This window comes from Symphodus melops, assembly GCF_947650265.1.
Source record: "Symphodus melops genome assembly, chromosome: 2".
In the NCBI taxonomy this organism is placed as follows: Eukaryota; Metazoa; Chordata; class Actinopteri; order Labriformes; family Labridae; genus Symphodus; species Symphodus melops.
In genome coordinates, this window is record NC_136692.1 from 30,373,002 (window position 1) to 30,391,665 (window position 18,664).

Below are 18,664 nucleotides of genomic sequence, written 5' to 3' on the forward strand. Positions count from 1 at the left end.
AACAAACTTAAACCTGATCCGTGCTTCTTGCGGTCGGCAGGTCGGCGTGGTCGTTTCATACTGATTGCAGTCGGAGCTTCTTCCTCTTCCTGCGCTTTTATGATCTTGATGATAAAGAGGAGGCCATATAAACGTCTTTGTAACCCCGACTGGAGCCATCACACAGATTTTTATATATTTTTAAGACTTGTTCTCTTCAAACCGCTCCATTGTTAAAGCGCCGAAAAATTCAAACGGGAAGTATTTCCGTGTCCTGCAGCCAATCGTTGCAACGCCGTCCGCGTTGTGACAAATCCTTGGAGGTGCGCGGCTGGGCGCTCGGACCCTCCTTGTGCTGCCACGTCGACCGCAGGGAGCAGTGAGGACATGATGGCCGCCATGCAAAACTCTCACCAGCCTAGAGATCAACTAAAAGCACTCAAATACACCGTTTGAGTGTCTCTGTTCGACCACTAGAGGGCGCTCTCGCGTATAAAGCTTGACTCAGGGTCGACGTTTGTTTTGTTCATGTTAAGATGCTTTTTAAGATGCTAATTAGCATATTTAACATCCACGTTTTGCTCCAATATTAGGCTACCTGTAACGGAGACGTTGCACCGACGAGCACCTGAACGCAGCACGCAAAGCTGGTCGGTAGCTGCAGTAAACAGAATGGCGTCCGGCAGCACGCCACGGAGCCTATTTTCATTTAAAGGACTGAGGGCTGGTGTTGTTAGCAATGCTAACGTTAGCCACACTCGCCAAAACCCGACTGTCACCGTTTAAAGATGGCCAAAATTCAACCCACAATGCACTGTGTTTTGGTTCACTTCCTGGTTTGGTGCTGAATGCGTTCTCACCTACCGCGAACCGAGACCCCCGTTTTCAAGCGGACCAGGGTTCGGTTCTTTGGTCCGCACCAGAGTTCGTTTGAGCGGAACAAATGGCTAAATGACTTCCAGAAATCGCTACGTTTTTATTTTATTTGGGGGGGGGGGCGGGGCTTATCAGTCACTTCCTGCTCTTTAAACCAGTATAAGGAGCAACAAGAAATGGAGCCAGTCACAGATGCCAAAGAGTCTCAGCCCTGACTTTATAAACCACAGGTCACATTCTCAACCCGGAGACTAAAGTGTGAACTAACCCCGACGTTCACAACTCGACCGCTGAGCCGCAGCTCTCTTCTCTGACAGTTACCTTTCTCTGATCCAGTTCATCTCATGAAGAGTTTTCACCTGGAGGAAGTTTCAAACTGTTCAGGGTCTTTCTGCTGGATCACATGGTTTACACACAGTGATGTGCAGCCGGCCTCAAACCCACAGTGTTTCACTAAAAACCACACGACTGTGGTTCAAATTTCTCTCAATGTTTTTTTTTCTGATTTGATTTATGGTCGCACGATGACGATCAGCACATGTTGCTCACGTTGCGTAATAGAGCTCCATCTTTGTCTCGGGGTGGTTTTCACAGGACGCCATCAAGAAAGTGGGCCGCTCCGTCGCTTAGTTCTTTAAAAACCAAGCGTCCTGTCTGTCCTCTGAGCTGCACGCTGGACGTGGAAGCAGGATGTGAAAACACCTGGGCCTGAGATCACTCTGACTACTGGTACACGTGTCAACACGTCATGCACACTCAAACGGCTGAAGGAGGAAATAAACTAAATAAAGGACCGGTTAGTCCTGAAGCAGGAGGCGGCGGGGGAATCATGTGTGACTGCTACGGTTAATGAATCAGCCATTATCATCCGACATGCAGAAAGTCCAGTTTGTATCACACACTCACAGTTTCATTCATGAAAGTGAAGAATTAAAAAAAAGAGGAGGCAGCGTCCGTGTGTGTGTCCTCCCGTGGTTCAAGCGTCTCCTCCACGCCTTCAGCAGACACAGGAAGTTGGGTTTTGGTGCTGCTTGCCACTCACACCTCCGTCACCGACGTCACGCTAACACGTTTGTCGTGTTTGGAGGTCACTCAAAGATGCTTGTTTCCTCTTTTGTTTCCTTCACTGGCAGCGTTGAGCGCGGCGTGCAGAGGGACGAGGGCGTGTGCTGCAGGATGAGCGTCACGTGTAAAGAAAACACTGCAGATCAACAAGCTGCCTATTGTCCCGACAGTGAACTGAGTACCCTCCTCTGTTTTTAGAGCGCTGCGCTGATTTTATCTGTGTGATAAAAAAGTTATCATGAGATCATAAAAACATAAATCACGGACTTCGGCACAGAGCAGATCAACACATGGCTGTATTAACTTTTGATCCGTCCTTTTCTCAGGAAGTAGAGTGAAATCGGGAGAGCTCAGTCAGTGGACTTATCTAACCCCCCCCCATCCCCGGGTGGGCGGGCACGGCGGGTGGGTGGTGGTGTAAAATTCAAACACTCAATCCGCTCTGGAATCCGACATCGCTGTGACTTCCCACGCCGGCTCGAACCTGCAGCGCCTCTAGAAAGTTTCAGACGCACACTTTGATTGCTTGTTTTATTGTGAAAGTGTCATGATGCGCTGAGAGCAGCAGGTGGCGGTGTCCGTCCCCGTGTTCCCTCAGACACGCTGTCCTGAGAGACAGCTGCTCTCAAAGAACTCTTAGCCGCTCATTAACATACCGCACATTCCTGTCGTCCTACATCTAGACCACTAACACTGTCAGAACGACTCAAGGGTTCAGAGGTCACGAGGAGACTCCGCCCACTCAAACACAACCGGGGCAGGGATGGGAAGCCGTGTGCTCCGCGTTCAAAAAAGGTCTGAATGCTGTTTGAGTGTGATCGACCCCGAGGTCGCGGTCCTGCCGCGTGCAGCTGGAGAGCCAATCAGCATGAAGCGAAGCGTTCCAACACTCTTCCCTTCGTGACAACACGACAAACAAGAGCGAACAGAGACAGGAATTTAAAGAGTGAAGAGAAATGTGTGTGTGTCACGTGGTCACAGTGCTGCAGGTGTGAGTGCCACCTTTGCCCCGTCATGCAAAGCACCGCAGCATGTTTCCTCGTTCTTGAAGAGCACGTTGAGCATGCGTTGTTCACTGTGAATACAAACCATTTTTAGTGTAGCTTTGTTGTGTTTTCATGCTACAGCGTCTGAATGTTTGGAAGGCCCAAGTGAGTATGACCTGTGAGCGGGTTTCTACTCAAATTAAAGGATCGTAAAAAAGCTTTTCAAAAACACTTCTGCATCTCACTCTTGTGGTTTTCCTTCCTTGTTCTGCAGGAGCTCTACTATCTGAGAATGCAAAGGAGCAGAGAGGCAGAGAGGATGGAGAGGAAGAACATGGATGAGCAGAATCAGGTAGGACTGAGTGAACAGGAGAAACTCTGAAAGTCGTGTGGAGACGTTGATGTTCCTTCAGAGGAAAGAGGAGTGTGTGCAGCTCAATAATTCAAGTCCACTGATAATCTGTGTGTGTGTGTGTGTGTGTGTGTTTGATGAAGTGTCAGAGGAAGTTGAGGGTGTGTGTGGCCACATGCAACAGAGCAGACTACTCCAAGCTGGCGCCCATCATGGTTGGGATCAAGTCCCACCCTGACGAGTTTGAGCTGGAAGTGGTGGTGCTGGGCTCTCATCTCATCGATGACTACGGGTGAGATGAGAGTTGAGGACGCACGCCGGGTTCAGAACCGCTTTCATCACGACCCTCTTGTGCTTTTTCTGAGTTTTCATTTCTTGATGTTTTTCTCCCCTCTGCAGAAACACTTTCCGTATGATCGAGCAGGATGACTTTGACATCAGCTCCAAGCTTCACACCATTGTGAGAGGAGAGGACGAGGCGGCCATGGTGGAGAGCGTTGGTCTGGCACTTGTCAAACTCCCTGATGTCCTGCAGAGGCTGCGTCCTGACATCCTGGTCGTCCACGGCGACCGCTTCGACGCGCTGGCTCTGGCCACGGCTGCGGCGCTGATGAACATTCGAATCCTTCACCTGGAGGGAGGAGAGGTGAGGAGGCAGCGCTCAAACACGAGCTGCTTGACTTGGTCACATGTCTGAACTGTAGTGTGACGGTGAACAAGGTGATGTCTCCGCACACGCTGCATCACACATCTTTTATTCCTCTAAGACATCCACGATGTGGATGTTCCTCTGTGCCTCTTTCTTCCAGGTGAGTGGTACGATAGACGACTCCATCCGCCATGCCATCAGTAAACTGGCCCATTACCACGCCTGCTGCACACGCACAGCGGAGCAGCACCTCATCGCCATGTGTGAGGACCATTCTCACATCCTGCTGGCCGGCTGCCCTTCATACGACAAGCTGCTGTCCACTAGTCGTCGAGAGGACTACATGGATGTGATCAAGAGCTGGCTGGGTGCGTGGAGACACCCCGAGACATCACCTGACACGTCCCACTTCTCCTGGTGTTAAACTGTCTTCTTCCACGCTGCAGGGGACAACGTGCGGGATCACGACTACATCGTGGCTTTACAGCATCCTGTCACCACTGACATCCAGCACTCCATCAAGATCTACGGTCTGATGCTGGACGCTCTGATCTCCTTCAACAAGAAGACCCTCATCCTCTTCCCCAACATCGACGCAGGTTTGAACACTGTCTTTCTGTGTGTTTAGAATCATGAAGACATTTGTTTACTTGAAGCTTTGTGATGGTTTTTATGAAAACAGGAAGTAAGGAGATGGTGCGAGTGATGCGGAAGAAAGGCATCGAGCAGCACCCGAACTTTCGGGCAGTGAAGCACGTTCCCTTTGAGCAGTTCATCCAGCTGGTGTGCCACGCCGGCTGCATGATCGGAAACAGCAGCTGTGGGGTTCGAGAGGCCGGGGCCTTTGGCACACCTGTCATCAACCTGGGATCACGCCAGACTGGCAGAGAGACGGGTAGGTGGGACAGACACCACACTATCTCTCACTTCCTCTGCCTTAGTTGCATTTCTGGTTTTGCCCTCTGCTGGGTGAAGGTAAAGAATCACACAGACTCACATCAGGATCAGCTCTGCAAACGTTCAGAAAACGTGTGTTCATGAATGCCCTAGTAAATAGCAACTGGAGCATACCATCCATACGAGTCACCGCTCTGAATCACAATGACTGAAGAAACCATGCAGCTCTGGTAGCTTATCCAAATGGTTTCCTTTAGAAGTGCAGGTGAAAGTATATTTTAAAAAAGCTGTCCGGTGAGTCTCGTTTCATATGAAAGAGTTCTTTAAACCATGAAACAGAAGCAGCAGACGGACGAGACGCTGACAGTCTGCAAAGAGCTTGTTTGTGCTTAAAGATCATCTGGCTCATTTTCTCTGTAAACTGGACCTCAGACGAGTCCTAATCGCACCATTCACGGAGCGATGAGTGCTGCAGCCTATTCTCATGGAATTCCTCCTTCAGTCTGAAAAGTAAAATCAGTCTAAACACTCTGAGGTCACAGACCGTATAGGAGCCGTGATGAGCCTGAGGTTGTCTCTGGTAACAGCTCATGACGTTTCCCTCTGTGCCAGGTGAAAACGTTCTCCATGTGAGAGACGCCGACTCTCAGAACAAGATCTACCACGCCCTGGAGCTGCAGTTTGGGAAGAGATACCCCTGGTAAGACCTGTTCTGCTTTCTGCAGACCTGATTATCACATCAAGGTCCTGATGAGACAGAGTCCAGACCTCATCTGTGCTCTTTATTTATAGAAACTTGAAGAGGACTGACAGTGATTTAAAAGGTTTTAGAATACATCAACCTTCGATGTGCCTGAAATGAACGTTTACCTGTTTTTGAAAAACTGAGGCGTGTTTGTGTTCTTCAATCAGCTCGAAGATTTATGGCGATGGCAACGCAGTTCCTCGGATTCTGAAGTTTTTGCGAACCATCGACCTGGACGAGCCCCTCCAGAAGACGTTCTGTTTCCCCCCAGTCAAAGACTCCATCTCCCAGGACATCGACCACATCCTGGAGACGCAGACGGCTCTGGCTGTCGACCTGGGAGGGACCAACCTCAGAGTGGCCATCGTCTGTCAGAGGGTAACCTTCATGGACTGTTAGCGTCTTGGATGTAACCTTCAGTGTGAAGGAAGAAGAATGAATGCAGGCTGAACGATTTATCGTTTTATGATCGAAATCGTGATTTCAGAAAACATGATCATGTGATCACCAAAGCTGTGGTTTTTGGCAGTGCTTCTCCTGACTGACCAAGGAGCTGTTGTGTCACTTTACACATACACGCCATCTATAGACTGGTGTAGTTTTGAGTCCTAATCCAGGAAGTGAGTTAGCATGTTAGCGCCATGGGTTCCTAACTCTAACAGTCAATGGGGATTTTGAATGGGTTTGTGTTTAGACGCCTGAAATAAGGTCTGTGGTTAACACAAGCTGAAGAGATGTTGATGTTTTGTTAGACGAGATAAACTACGTTAACTAAGACCCCACTTGTGAATTTTAAAGTTTTTACGCGAACTTTAAACATCGGTTTCTAACGAGTAGCGAACTGAAACTACAGTGGTTGTTACAGACATTAAACGTCATCACGCCGGGAACTCTCTCCCTAATCCTCCTTACAGCCTCTAGTCATGTTTTTTCAGTGCTCCTGCAAATATTAGGTTAATAAACAACTTATTAAGCTAACGTTTAGCTATCTTGTCAAATCCGCTGATTAGATCGATAAAGCTATAGCAGATAGCTAACATTTTTCCTCCATTAAAGAAGCTGAAGTTTCTTTGTCCAGTCTTTAATAAAGAAAGCACTGTAAAACTAAACAGACATCAAAACACAAGTTATTCATCTCATAATATGCTAAACAACCGAAAAGTCCGCTAGCTTGATGCTAACGTCTATGAGAATTTGAATAGGAATGCTAGTGGTTAGCATCGCGAATGTGTCAAACTGACTCTAAAACCAAGAACATCACACTGTCTGTGTGTTTCTTCTTAATAAATACATCTAAAATCAATTCTTAACTTAAGTTTTCATTCTTCTAATATAGATTTATGACATTTAAAGTGGTAACTGGTATGATGTAATTTCCTGTCATGTTTGTAAATGTTACTGTACATTGAGAACATTGCACAAACTTGATTTGAAGAAAATCGTGATACAAATCAAAATCGCAATTTCTGCCAGAAAAATCGCAAGTAGATCTTTTCCTAGAATTGTTCAGCCTTACAATGAATGCAGGCTGGTAAACTCCAGCTCAGAGCCAGGTGCTCCAGTAGACACAAATATTATCACTGAGAGAGGGAAGGAACCAATCGATCATCAGGCATCCTCGCTTAGAGACAAGATTAAGTTCAATGCCTTTAGTCAGGCAGGGCACATGTCAGAATAAAACAAGGACCAGCTTCAACCACTCCACAGTAAAGCTACAGAGCTAGCAGTTAGCATTGCACACAGCTTCAAACAGCAAAGTGTGAACTCTCTGCCTCTCCTCTGTTTTCAGGGTAAGATCTTAAAAAAGTACGTGCATCCCAATCCAAAGACCTTCGAGGCCAGGATCAAGCTCTTATTAAAGATGTGTGCGGACGCCACTCGAGACGCCGTCGGCCTCAACTGTAGATTACTGGGTGTTGGTGAGAAGAAACAAACCGTGGTTGACGTTTACAAAAAAGAGCAAACACATGGTGACGTTTGAATCTCAAATCTCTTCCTCTACTTGTCAGGCGTGTCCACAGGTGGGCGTGTGAACCCACAGGAGGGTGTGGTTCTTCACTCCACCAAGCTGATCCAGGAGTGGTCCTCGGTGGACCTGAGAACACCCATCTCAGACGCTCTGCACCTTCCCGTCTGGGTCGACAACGACGGCAACTGTGCCGCTCTGGCCGAGAGGAAGTTCGGTCATGGCAAGGGGGTGGAGAACTTTGTCACCGTCATCACAGGAACAGGTGAGGGCTTTCACTGCTCCACTTATTGAGTCTTCTGGTCTGCAGTGGACTTCATCATGAAAGAGTCTGAACCCAGCGTGAGGCAGCGCTGTAACGCCCACAGTGGCTTTAACCCTAACCTTACCTGGAAGACACTGACGAGCAGAGCGGAGCGACTTCTCTCAGTTTCCTATGGTGAAGTGTGTCAGTGGCTGGTTTGTGTGTGTGCAGGTGTTGGAGGAGGGATCATCCATCAGAACGAGCTGGTCCATGGCAGCACGTTCTGCGCTGCAGAGCTGGGTCACATTGTGGTTTCACTGGACGGGCCCGAGTGTTCCTGTGGCAGCAGAGGATGTGTGGAGGCCTTCGCGTCCGGCATGGCTCTGCAGAGAGAGGCCAAAAGGCTGCACGACGGTGAGACGCTGCTTTACATCAGAGACCCTCACTAATACCTGAACTTACTTTAATGAGTTAAAGGAACTCTTTAGTGAGCTGAAGTTTCTGCACAAACATCTTAGTAACTGTTGCTTTGATGTATAAAGTATAAAAAAAGACTCTGCTTGTAGAGTCCCTGTGATTGGTTAGTTTTGCAAGTGGTCCCTGATTGATTGATTCAGACTCTCCTGTAAGGGGCGGGGTCCATCGATAACACTTCCTGTGAGCTCGGTTTCAGAGCGTTCAGTAAATATCGGCGTCATCGCAGAGAAAACACAGACAATGTAAATGAATCAGCAGCAGCAGTTCAATGCCTGAAACTGAGTCAGAGTAGTTTCTCCTAAGGCTGGCATCAGATGTCCTGCCCAGTCTTGATTTTGATTGGTCAGTGAGGGGAAGTGATGTCGATGAGCACAGCGCTGTGGGAGGAGTTGATCTATTTTCACCTGAGAGCGCTGTGAGCTGTGAGCGACAAAAACCAGCTCAGTTTTTTTTCTGGAGGCTGAGCGTTAAAGCACACAGACATGTGCAAAAGAGCGCATGGACACAGGGTGTTACTACAAGGGAGATTTGAATTTGTTGTGGTTGTACATACAGCTTCAGTATGTGTTATTGTTTGCATGCTGTGTGTACGTCAGAGGAGCTGCTGAAGGTGGAGGGGATGGATTTAAAGCTGGCTGAGCCAATCACGGCTGCACACCTCATCAATGCAGCCAAACTGGGGAACTCCAGAGCTGAGGCCGTACTCAAAAAAGGTGAGGGCACGAAGAAAGAACGGGTTTTCCTTTTACAAGGTGAAAACATTTCACGGATGCTCTAAAAGTGAGTCTCTTCCTCTCTCCAGCCTCCACAGCTTTGGGAATGGGCATGGTGAACATCCTCCACATGATGAACCCGTCTCTGGTGATCCTGTCGGGGGTCTTGGCCTCGTACTACCAGGCCCCGGTGCAGAACATCATCTCAGAGAAAGCCCTCGTCTCAGCCCAGAACATCAAGGTGGTCGTGTCCCACCTGGAGGAGCCGGCTTTGCTCGGAGCAGCCAGCATGGTGTTAGACTATGCAACCAGGAGGAAGTACTGAGGATTTAAAGTCCTTACATCCTGAACACAGCCACGTACGAGGAGACTGCACAGCTTTAAAATAAGAGTTCTCACATAGATACTGAAGCATGTCTAAAGGAAACTCTTTGAAGGCTTCAGTCAAAGACAAAGCGTTCAACCTATCATGTGCCTCGAGTTCAATACATTTTAAAATGTAGAGACGAACTGATGTTCGTATCTAGCCTGCGATACATCTTCTGTTAAGTGGGTCCAATGCAGGGACCAGATATCCCATCACTCTTTTTTTTTTTCTTTTTTTTTTTCCACCCCCCGCGATGTCAGTGAAAGTCTGAGAGCTGCACTGAGCGAGCTGCGACCACACGGGGACTCTGTGTCGTCATGCACGAAGAAGCTCATTTCATACGTGACCAAAATATCTCTGAAACATTCTTCTGAAGCTTTTCGTTTCCGTTACGATGTTACATTTCCGTTTCTTGATATTGATTAAATTATTTGTTTTGGGGAGAAAATTAAGATGGAGTTCAGAGTCTCTGTTTTTCATCTTAAAGGCTTTATAGGTAATTTAAAGAGAGTAAATTAATAATGAAATGTTCTGAGCTGCTACAGACCTTATGATTTCTGTTTTTTCATGCCTTCTTTAGAAATACTGTAAAAACACTGATGTGCTTTATTTGTATGTAGTATACTTCACTGTTGTATACATTACATGCTTATTGTTTATTTTAAAGGACTTCTTTAAATTGGTTTCTGTCCAGATCAATAAAACGTCTTGTTTTCCACCTAGACGCTTGATGGACTTTTTATGTTTTAATGAGTGTTGTCAAACAATTATTTCAGTGTGCAATTCTCCTCTTCTTCAGGTGAAATCAGTGTCCTCGCTCCTCTTCATCATGTGTGTGAAGTGTGTTGTTGTAAATCCACTCTGATCCTGTATTTGATCATGTCTATAAACCCCTCTATTTCAGCCCTGCTCAGAACAGGCTGTTTCTGTGTCTGTAGCTTTAAATATGTAAATGAGCTGTGTCTGGCCACGCCCCCTCTCTGGAAGGGCTCGGGTGTACTCGCTGCTTTCTGGCTCCATGTCCTATTGTTTACGGTGAGAAGGCAGACTCAGAGGGCAGAACAAACACTTAGCTGTGGGAGGGTCACCCACCTGGGGGAGGGGCTACTGCCCTTTGTGATGTCATGAAGGGAACATCTCCAAACAGCCTGTTTGAGCACACATTTTCTGTAAAGTGGAGCAGACAGAAGATGGAGAGGATGGACTTTTGACATGTTCGAGTTAGAGGAACATGGTGAAGAGGATTTATCCAGATATGTGACCTTTAAAGAACAAATGAATATCAGCAGCCTACATATAGAATATAACATCGTCTGCATATAAAGATTTTAAATGGAATTATACCAAAAGATAAACACGTCTTTTTTTAAAGGGAAGTTTTTGGGTAATATAACAATAAGTAAAATCTTTTACCTGCTTTTTGTAAAATGTCTTGAGATTACCTGTTATGAATTCATGCTATACAAAAAGAGATTGATTGATTGATTGATTGATTGATTGTTCGGTCCCTTACAGGAAAGTTAAGCAGGTACATCGCTCAACAGCAACGAGCCCATAAAAAAAAGAGTCTTAAATTCAAAACTCCACCCTACTGTAACTTTACCATGTGACTGTTGAACAGACGATGGCACCTTCAGGCAGCTGAACATACGATCCATGCTGTCATTCATATGAGAACAGCAAACAGATTTGGGTTCCTTCATGACATGAGTCAACAATCTGACCCAAAAATAAACTCTAAAACAACTAACCAGCAAGACTCAAGTCTTCATTTGAACTTCTTGTCTGGGACACATGAAAACCTTTTGTCATCAACAGGTTGAACTGGATTCCCAAAGCACACCGAACCAGCCGAACGGTTTGAGATCTGTGAAGACTGAACATAAAGATGAAAGACACGATGTCAAACCCCTGCATGATTAAAAGCCTAACGTTTGACTGTGCAGGGTGTGCCGGAGCAAATATCATGAAAGACTTTCAGGACAGGACTTTTCAGGTTTGTGTTGTTTGTTCAGGTGCCAACATCTACTACACACACTTTGTTGACATAATTCAAGTTTAACTAAAGATAAGAGTTATTTCTCTAAATGGGAGAAGTGTTTTAACTACCTCAGGAATTCAGCTTTAACTCCGAAAAAGATTTAAATATCAACTCCCAGAAAAGAGAATTTGCTGTGTAGCAGCGTCGTAACGGGGAAACCAGCTGAAAGGTGTTGGAACCCCGGGACTAGAGGATGAAGAGGGAGTGTGAGGGAGCTGATGTTTCAAGCGGCAACCTCAACCTGACGTCACTCAGGCTTTGTCCATTTTCATTTACAGTCTATGGTTGATCTTTCTGTCACTTGCTGGTGGAAATTAAAATATGCAGCAGCCCACTTGTTTCTCAAACGGTTATAAAACTGTGTATCAGCTGCAGCCGAGACGAAGAATACTTTTTCAGTGTTGTCATCCTAAACTAACACAACATGGCTTCACGTCTTTATCCGGAAAGTGCCGCTTCTTTGTTCCAAACCATCGAATTACAAACAGCGAGTCCACCAATTTCACAGTGTGATAATAAATCACTGCATTGGCCTTTTATTATGATCTCAGGTGTGTTTAGTCTGAACTCTGGATGTGTTATCGTCGTGCGACCAAAGTCAACATCACACAGTCAGAATAATACAGACATAATATCTGTTGGTGTTTCTGTTTTATTGAATGAGATGTGCTGCTTGTCTGGATCAACGTGTTCCTCCTGACCTCTCCTCTCCAAACAAAGACGTTCATTCAAGTGTCTTTGATAACGATGACCTTGTCTTGATCTCTTCACATCTCTCACTTCTGTCTGGCTGTGAAGAAACTTTAACTCTGGAAATAATCTCACTGACTGCATGAACTGCAAGAGTTTATTACAACAACACCCTTGTGGCGTTGTATCCTATCATTTTTCATATTGACGGTCATATTGGATGTTATTATTATTATCAGTTGATGTAAACCCATTCACGTGTGCATTAGAGCACGTTAGTGGATTATTCCCCACTAAACTCGTAGATTAAGGGATCATGAACAGATGAGGCTAGAATATACTAATGCTACTGGACAAAGTTAGCGACACTCTGCCAATTAGAGAAAACATGAATTATTTTGCTGCAGTAAATTAAATGAATGGATGAAATATTATTTGTTTTTATGACTTTTTTAAGTTTTATGAATTCATCTTGGTACATAAGTGTATAGTAAAAATATAATGTCTATTTTTAGTTTTCAATGTGTCCTGTATAGATGTTTTTTAATTCAGATTTCTGCACATGCAAGCCAAAGATATATTTCTGCCTTTTGCAAAACAGAAAGTAGAAAGTGAAGTTACTCTGAAGTTGTAAATATTATGTCTGTATACATATGATGTTTTTTAATGTCTACTTCATCAACTCTCTCACTAAAGGGCACTGGCAGAAGCGGATGTATGACGTCACAGCTTCGGTGTACTCATAGACATAATATACTTATATTATGTCTCTGGGTGTACTCATCCGGACTGTTTGTGGCACAGTGTAAGCACACACTTTTAGGCTACCCAAGTAAATATTCAAAAGTCATTTCAAAGAAAAAGACTGAATGACTGCGTGCTTTTATTTTGTAACAACTTCCGGCTACCACGTTGAACTGCACAATGCGGAAATCCGTGAACACGGGGCGGAAGAGACGTGTGTGTTACATTTACTGCTCCCTGGTCCGATCTCCAAAACACAACTCACCGCTCTCCAGCCGTCCTCCTCTCCGCTTCATCACCGGCTTCTCTGCTTGTTACCTGTCCGTGTTCAGTGATCAACATGCCGCTAGAGTTTGAGCTGTGCCCCGGCAGGATGATCGGAGGGAACCATCCGTGCTTCATCATCGCTGAAATCGGACAAAACCACCAGGGAGACATCGAGATTGCCAAGAAAATGATCAAGATGGCAAAGGTAATAAAAGTGCACACCTTTTGGCTTATTTGAAATGTGAATTGAAGTGATTTTTTTGGCCTTTTTAACCTCAGAAAACACGACAGAGAACTTCTGTTTGAATCAGTTCAATGAATGAAAGAGTTTTTATTAATGATAAATCTTTAATTAGAAGTATTGTCATAATTTCATAGACTAAAGACTTTATAAACTTAGTTTAAAAAGAAGATAATTAAGTGTCGTAAAATTACCATATTTGTGAATGGGGTTCGGTTTCCATGGCGACGAAACAGGGTTTGCTTTCTGTTAAAAATAAACTTCATTGCATGATGGAAATGTAATAAAAAAAGAACTAAATATATTAATACTGGTTGTCTCAAAGAGTCATAATGATGACGTGAATTAATGAATTGGATCTTAATGAGAGAAAAGTTTCAAATCACTGACCAATTAGTTGTTTGTTACTGAAGATAGAGAGTGAATTTACATTACTTCAATTAAAAAAAAAAAATCTTCTAATAAAGTTGGGACATTTGATCTATGAATCAGGAATTAAAACTTGAGTTGAGCCATTTTTCTTCCAAGCCCGTCTTGTTTATTCATCCCTAACTGATATCCACCTTCAGGACTGTGGAGCCGATTGTGCCAAGTTCCAGAAAAGTGAGTTAGAATATAAATTCAACAAGAAAGCCTTGCAGCGCAAGTATGAAACCAAAAACTCCTGGGGGAAAACTTACGGTGAACACAAGCGCCACCTGGAGTTCAGCCATGAGCAGTACAAGGAGCTGCAGAACTATGCAGCGGAGGTGGGGATCTTCTTCACTGCATCAGGGATGGATGAGGTAAGACAAAGACTCCATGTGAATATTTCCTGACATGTTTACTAAAGGAGTTAATTTCACCTGGGATTATTCCGTCTTTAGATGGCCGTGGAGTTCCTGCATGAAATCAACGTGCCTTTCTTCAAAGTGGGCTCTGGAGACACCAACAACTTCCCGTATCTGGAGAAAACAGCCCAGAAAGGTGAGGACCTTCACTTTACTATTCTACAAGTCATTTATCAGACGCTTTTATCCAAACTTTAGAGAGTAAGAAGAACACAAGCGAGGACTTAGAGAGGAGGAGACAACGTGAGGAAGTGCAACCAGACAGCTTTAGGTCTGATGTTGTTGTTGTAAGTGTGGACTGTCACAGCCCTGTGGGATATGACGTTTCAGGACGGCCCATGGTGGTTTCCAGCGGGATGCAGTCCATGGAGACGATGCGTCAGGTCTACAAAACAGTAAAGAAACACAACCAGAACTTTGCCATCCTGCAGTGCACCAGCGCCTACCCTCTGGCAGCTGAAGACGTCAACCTCCGAGTGATAAAGGTGAGAGGACCTTGTTCGACTGGAAGCAGGAAAAAAGGGCTGGGGTAAATAAGTGAGCGACTTTCACTGTGAAGGTTAGACGACTGGATGAGAGCCTCCTAACTCTGCTGCTCTTTGGGCTGTTCCCAGTCTGCAGTGGTCCGTACTGTACCCATCACATGTGGCCCAAGGAGGGGAACTAGTGAACGTGGGCAGCAAAGACCAGTCTCTGATGCTAAGCTAAGCTAACTGACTGCTTTGCAATAGCTATGAGAGTCTATCATTAATATTCAAGCTGTGTCCAGTTATGGTCATAGCAGTTTATCTTCTTTATGCCTTAAATAAGGGTTTGACAAAAAATAGAGGTTGCTCTGTCTGCATGTTTTCAGTCTCTGATGCTAAGCTAAGCTAACTGACTGCTTTGCAATAGTTACGACAGTATATCATTAAATACTTTTATCTTCTGGCTTTATACCTTAAATAATGGTTTGACAAAAAATAGAGGTTGCTCTGTCTGTACGTTTTCAGTCTCTGATGCTAAGCTAAGCTAACTCAGAGCTGGCTGGAAGTTAAACCAATAGGTGCAACAATCCCATAAATCTTCATGTCTGAACTCTTCAAGACACAAAATCAGTAAATCACGCAGAGTGTCAGATCATTTAGAGGACAGTAAAAACTAATCCTGGACACTTTTCTCTTGCAGGAATACCAGAAGGAATTTCCAGACATTCCCATTGGATATTCCGGCCACGAGTCTGGTATAGCTATATCAATCGCGGCTGTAACTCTGGGGGCGAAGGTCATCGAACGCCACGTGACTTTGGACAAGACGTGGAAGGGAAGCGACCACGAAGCTTCTCTGATACCTGCTGAGCTGAAGGAGCTCGTTGACAGCGTCCGGCTGGTGGAGAGGGCGATGGGCAGCGGCGTCAAGCAGATGTTAGCGTGCGAGAAGCCGTGCCATGATAAGGTTAGGACAGGGGTTCTTAAATACAAATCTTAAATGGTCACAAACATTTTTTTGAATGACTCACAGGGCCATTTATTGGGGTCGGTCCGGCCACATGCAGTAATACTGTAATATTCAAAACAAAAAGTCAAAACAACGACAAAACCACTAAAATAAAATGTAATGTCCATTTTTGTCTCTGCGCCTGTGGGTGAAAGACTGGGAGGAGAAAATGTAAAGAAGTTAAGTTCGTACACACATTGTGATTTACCAAGCCTGACAAAAACTGCAGTGATCGTGACAGAGTTTTTAATTTCTATTCATTCATAGTTGACAAAGAGAAACTCCAGGATTAAACTATACTGAACATTTGCAGCCTCTGAAGGTCTCAAGAATTTAACATTCATGTCTTCTGTCAGGTCCAAAACTGACACTCCACAGCTTTGTCTTACATTAGTCTAGGTTATGCTGCATCTGTAAAATAGATTCTGAGAACAAACAGACAGACACCAGAGTTAGGTTATTAGATACTTGCAAGGAGAGCAGCTAGAGACGGCAGAGTTTACAATCTCCAAACTACTCTGCTGTTCTGCCGTTCGTCCTTTCTTTTTATTAAAGAAAAACGCCCTAATTTACATAAGATAAGAGTGAGCAACAAGGGAGGGGGAAAAGCAGGCGCGATCACTCATGTCTGCACACGATGTTTGTTATAAGAACATATATGAGAATAAGCTGCTGCCGTGTCCTTGGGCATCTTCAGCATTCTTCTGGTATCAGAAGCAGGCGCCACCGTTGATGATTACAACGGCCTTGCACAATGACACTTCATGATAACTTATATACATTTTGTTCTAACACTTCCTATTCAGTTCTTTGTAGGTCACCTCTGAAATGCGCACCAACCAAACGTGCAATCTTTTGGAGTGAAGACCGATTTAGAAGGCTGCTCGTTAATTGGGATCAAAAGCCGCGTTTCCACACAGCAGTCCGGTACGGATCAGTACAGTTTGCTTCGATTAAGCCCGATCCCGTTTGTGTTTCCACAGCCACTCGTGCCCTATTTGGTAGGCGGCGTGTAAGCCGGATGACGATAGCCGCTACGTAAATAGCATCACATGATAGCAGCTAACAGCTAACCGCTATCCGCTAACAGCTAACCGCTAACTAATAAATTCAACAAAGGAGAAAAACGCTACACAAACGAAACCAACAATGAAAGACATCCAGCAGTTCATCTCCTCTGTCACTGTCATGTGACTCTTTATTACAAGAACTCAATCCAGCTGTGTTTCAGAGAAGGCTGTGAGCGGCGAGGACAAATACACACGGAAACAATCAGCTGTGTGTTACAGTCAATGCTTTAAACACGGCAGAGTTTTGTTTGCCGACGTCACACGGGAAGTGACGATTCTTTCAACCAATCAGCGGACTGCAGTGTTTAGCTCCATCTTCTCAGGTCGGCTCGATATTCTTGGAACCCCGACGGAAGGGTCCCAAAAAGTGGGATGGTACGGATCGGTTATTTGGGAATCTTTCCCGGGATTAGTCTATGGAAATACTGCAAAATGTACCGAGACGAACAGAGCCGGACCGCTCGGTGGAAACGGGACCTTAGTAAATCAGGCCCTTAAAGCCGGCAAAGCGTCAACGTGCCAACTGCTCCAAAGTGCTGGAGTGCGTATAGTTGTTGTCATGGAGACCAGTCCTGTTATACATGTGACCACGTGACCCAACCAAAACACAGTGAAGAAATAACAGGCCGGGGGCCACAAACAGGAGGCCGACCATTGAGGACCCCTGTGTTAGGATGTCCTCTCTCCACAGAAAACCACAGTAACACCCGTTTGACACTATTTTCATGTCTTCAACATGTGGCTCTTGTCTTCCAGCTGGGTAAATCAGTGGTGGCGAAGGTCAGCATCCCCAAAGGAGCGACGCTGACTCTGGACATGTTGACAGTGAAGGTGGCCGAGCCCATGGGCGTCCGAGCCGAGGACATCTACGAGCTGGTGGGAAAGAAGGTGACGGAGGACGTGGAGGAGGACCAGAGCGTCACACCAGACATCGTTGATAAATATGTTCAGAAGGCCTAGTGCTGACGAAGGCCCAGACTTTATTCATTTAAGAGGATATTAATCACATCTTTGTCTTTGAGATTTCCCCCCACGTTCTCCTTTGCCAAAGAATTAAAAATGTTCCTAAAGTTGCCTTCATTTAACTTAATGGACTCTTTGACTCACCGGCTCTTTGTTAAACCCTGTGTTCTCTCACAAGGTGATAGTTTGACCTGGTTAGGACACGTGATTACATTTGTTAATTATAACAGGAATTTAATAAAGTGTGAGAAGATGAAACGTCTAAATAAAATGTTGCTCCTCTTTCTTCGTGTGTTTCCTTCTTTGTGCAACAACACGCGGTGTGTTCAGCTACAGGCGGCCGTGATCATAAAACACAGAATCAATAGGTAAATCTTTACATTCTGGACGATTGATGGAGGCAGCTTTGAAAACGGGGGTGGAATGTGCCCCCCAATCTGGTCGGCCATCCAAGGTCCCGACCAAATCTATGATTGTCTATTTGGCTAATCAGAGGCGGGACTTAAGTACAAATCAATTATTCTGGCTGTTTTCAAAAGGCTAATTGTTGTATTGTCAGTTGTGGTTAAATAATCTTTCCAAGGAAAAACTTCTGCACACTTTATAACTTGAGATGTTTTTATAGTGTTTTTGCAAGTTCGACAGCTTTCCAGTGTTTGCATGTAATCTTCTCAGAACTTTAAACTGATCTTTTCTTGAGTCCCTAAAGTACCAAGCTGAGAAGATTGATGTTGCCAACATGTGTTTCTTACAAACACATCTTATGTGTGGGTCATGTGACCACCAGAGGCTTTGCTGATGCCTCGGCCTTGACCTGATGGTTCCTGAGAGACTTCTGCATGAGGAGAACTTTAATAATCTGAGGAGGAAAAGTCAAGGGTGTACTGCTGCAGGATATTTAACCAACAAACAGTCCGGTCAACTAAACTCCTGACTGGTCTGCGTTTGGACCGGGCGTGCAAACAGCACGGTCGAGCTATGGCGAGTTTTTATGATATGCTGCACGGCTGTCACTGTGCAGACGTG

General features: G+C 45.2%; 2 protein-coding genes across 2 annotated transcripts in view; both read left to right on the forward strand.

The window, feature by feature from the left end:
• Window positions 1-10,038, forward strand: part of LOC306818708 (bifunctional UDP-N-acetylglucosamine 2-epimerase/N-acetylmannosamine kinase-like) — a 15,117-nt gene extending 5,079 nt beyond the window's left edge. The window contains exons 2-14 of the mRNA XM_079336418.1: window positions 3,181-3,258; window positions 3,402-3,550; window positions 3,658-3,904; window positions 4,068-4,275; window positions 4,354-4,506; window positions 4,590-4,802; window positions 5,417-5,504; window positions 5,717-5,927; window positions 7,339-7,468; window positions 7,559-7,780; window positions 7,991-8,173; window positions 8,833-8,949; window positions 9,039-10,038. Coding sequence (XP_079192544.1) covers window positions 3,199-3,258; window positions 3,402-3,550; window positions 3,658-3,904; window positions 4,068-4,275; window positions 4,354-4,506; window positions 4,590-4,802; window positions 5,417-5,504; window positions 5,717-5,927; window positions 7,339-7,468; window positions 7,559-7,780; window positions 7,991-8,173; window positions 8,833-8,949; window positions 9,039-9,274 — 2,217 coding nt within the window. The 5' untranslated portion in view covers window positions 3,181-3,198 and the 3' untranslated portion in view covers window positions 9,275-10,038. The remainder of the gene's footprint in view (window positions 1-3,180; window positions 3,259-3,401; window positions 3,551-3,657; window positions 3,905-4,067; window positions 4,276-4,353; window positions 4,507-4,589; window positions 4,803-5,416; window positions 5,505-5,716; window positions 5,928-7,338; window positions 7,469-7,558; window positions 7,781-7,990; window positions 8,174-8,832; window positions 8,950-9,038) is intronic.
• Window positions 10,039-12,943: 2,905 nt separating this feature from the next.
• Window positions 12,944-17,920, forward strand: nansa (N-acetylneuraminic acid synthase a). Its single transcript, XM_079336425.1, has 6 exons — window positions 12,944-13,263; window positions 13,869-14,084; window positions 14,166-14,265; window positions 14,460-14,614; window positions 15,297-15,563; window positions 17,432-17,920. Exons 1-6 carry the CDS (start codon window positions 13,132-13,134, stop codon window positions 17,633-17,635), a joined length of 1,074 nt encoding a protein of 357 aa, XP_079192551.1. The 5' UTR covers window positions 12,944-13,131; the 3' UTR covers window positions 17,636-17,920.
• Window positions 17,921-18,664: the final 744 nt, after the last annotated feature.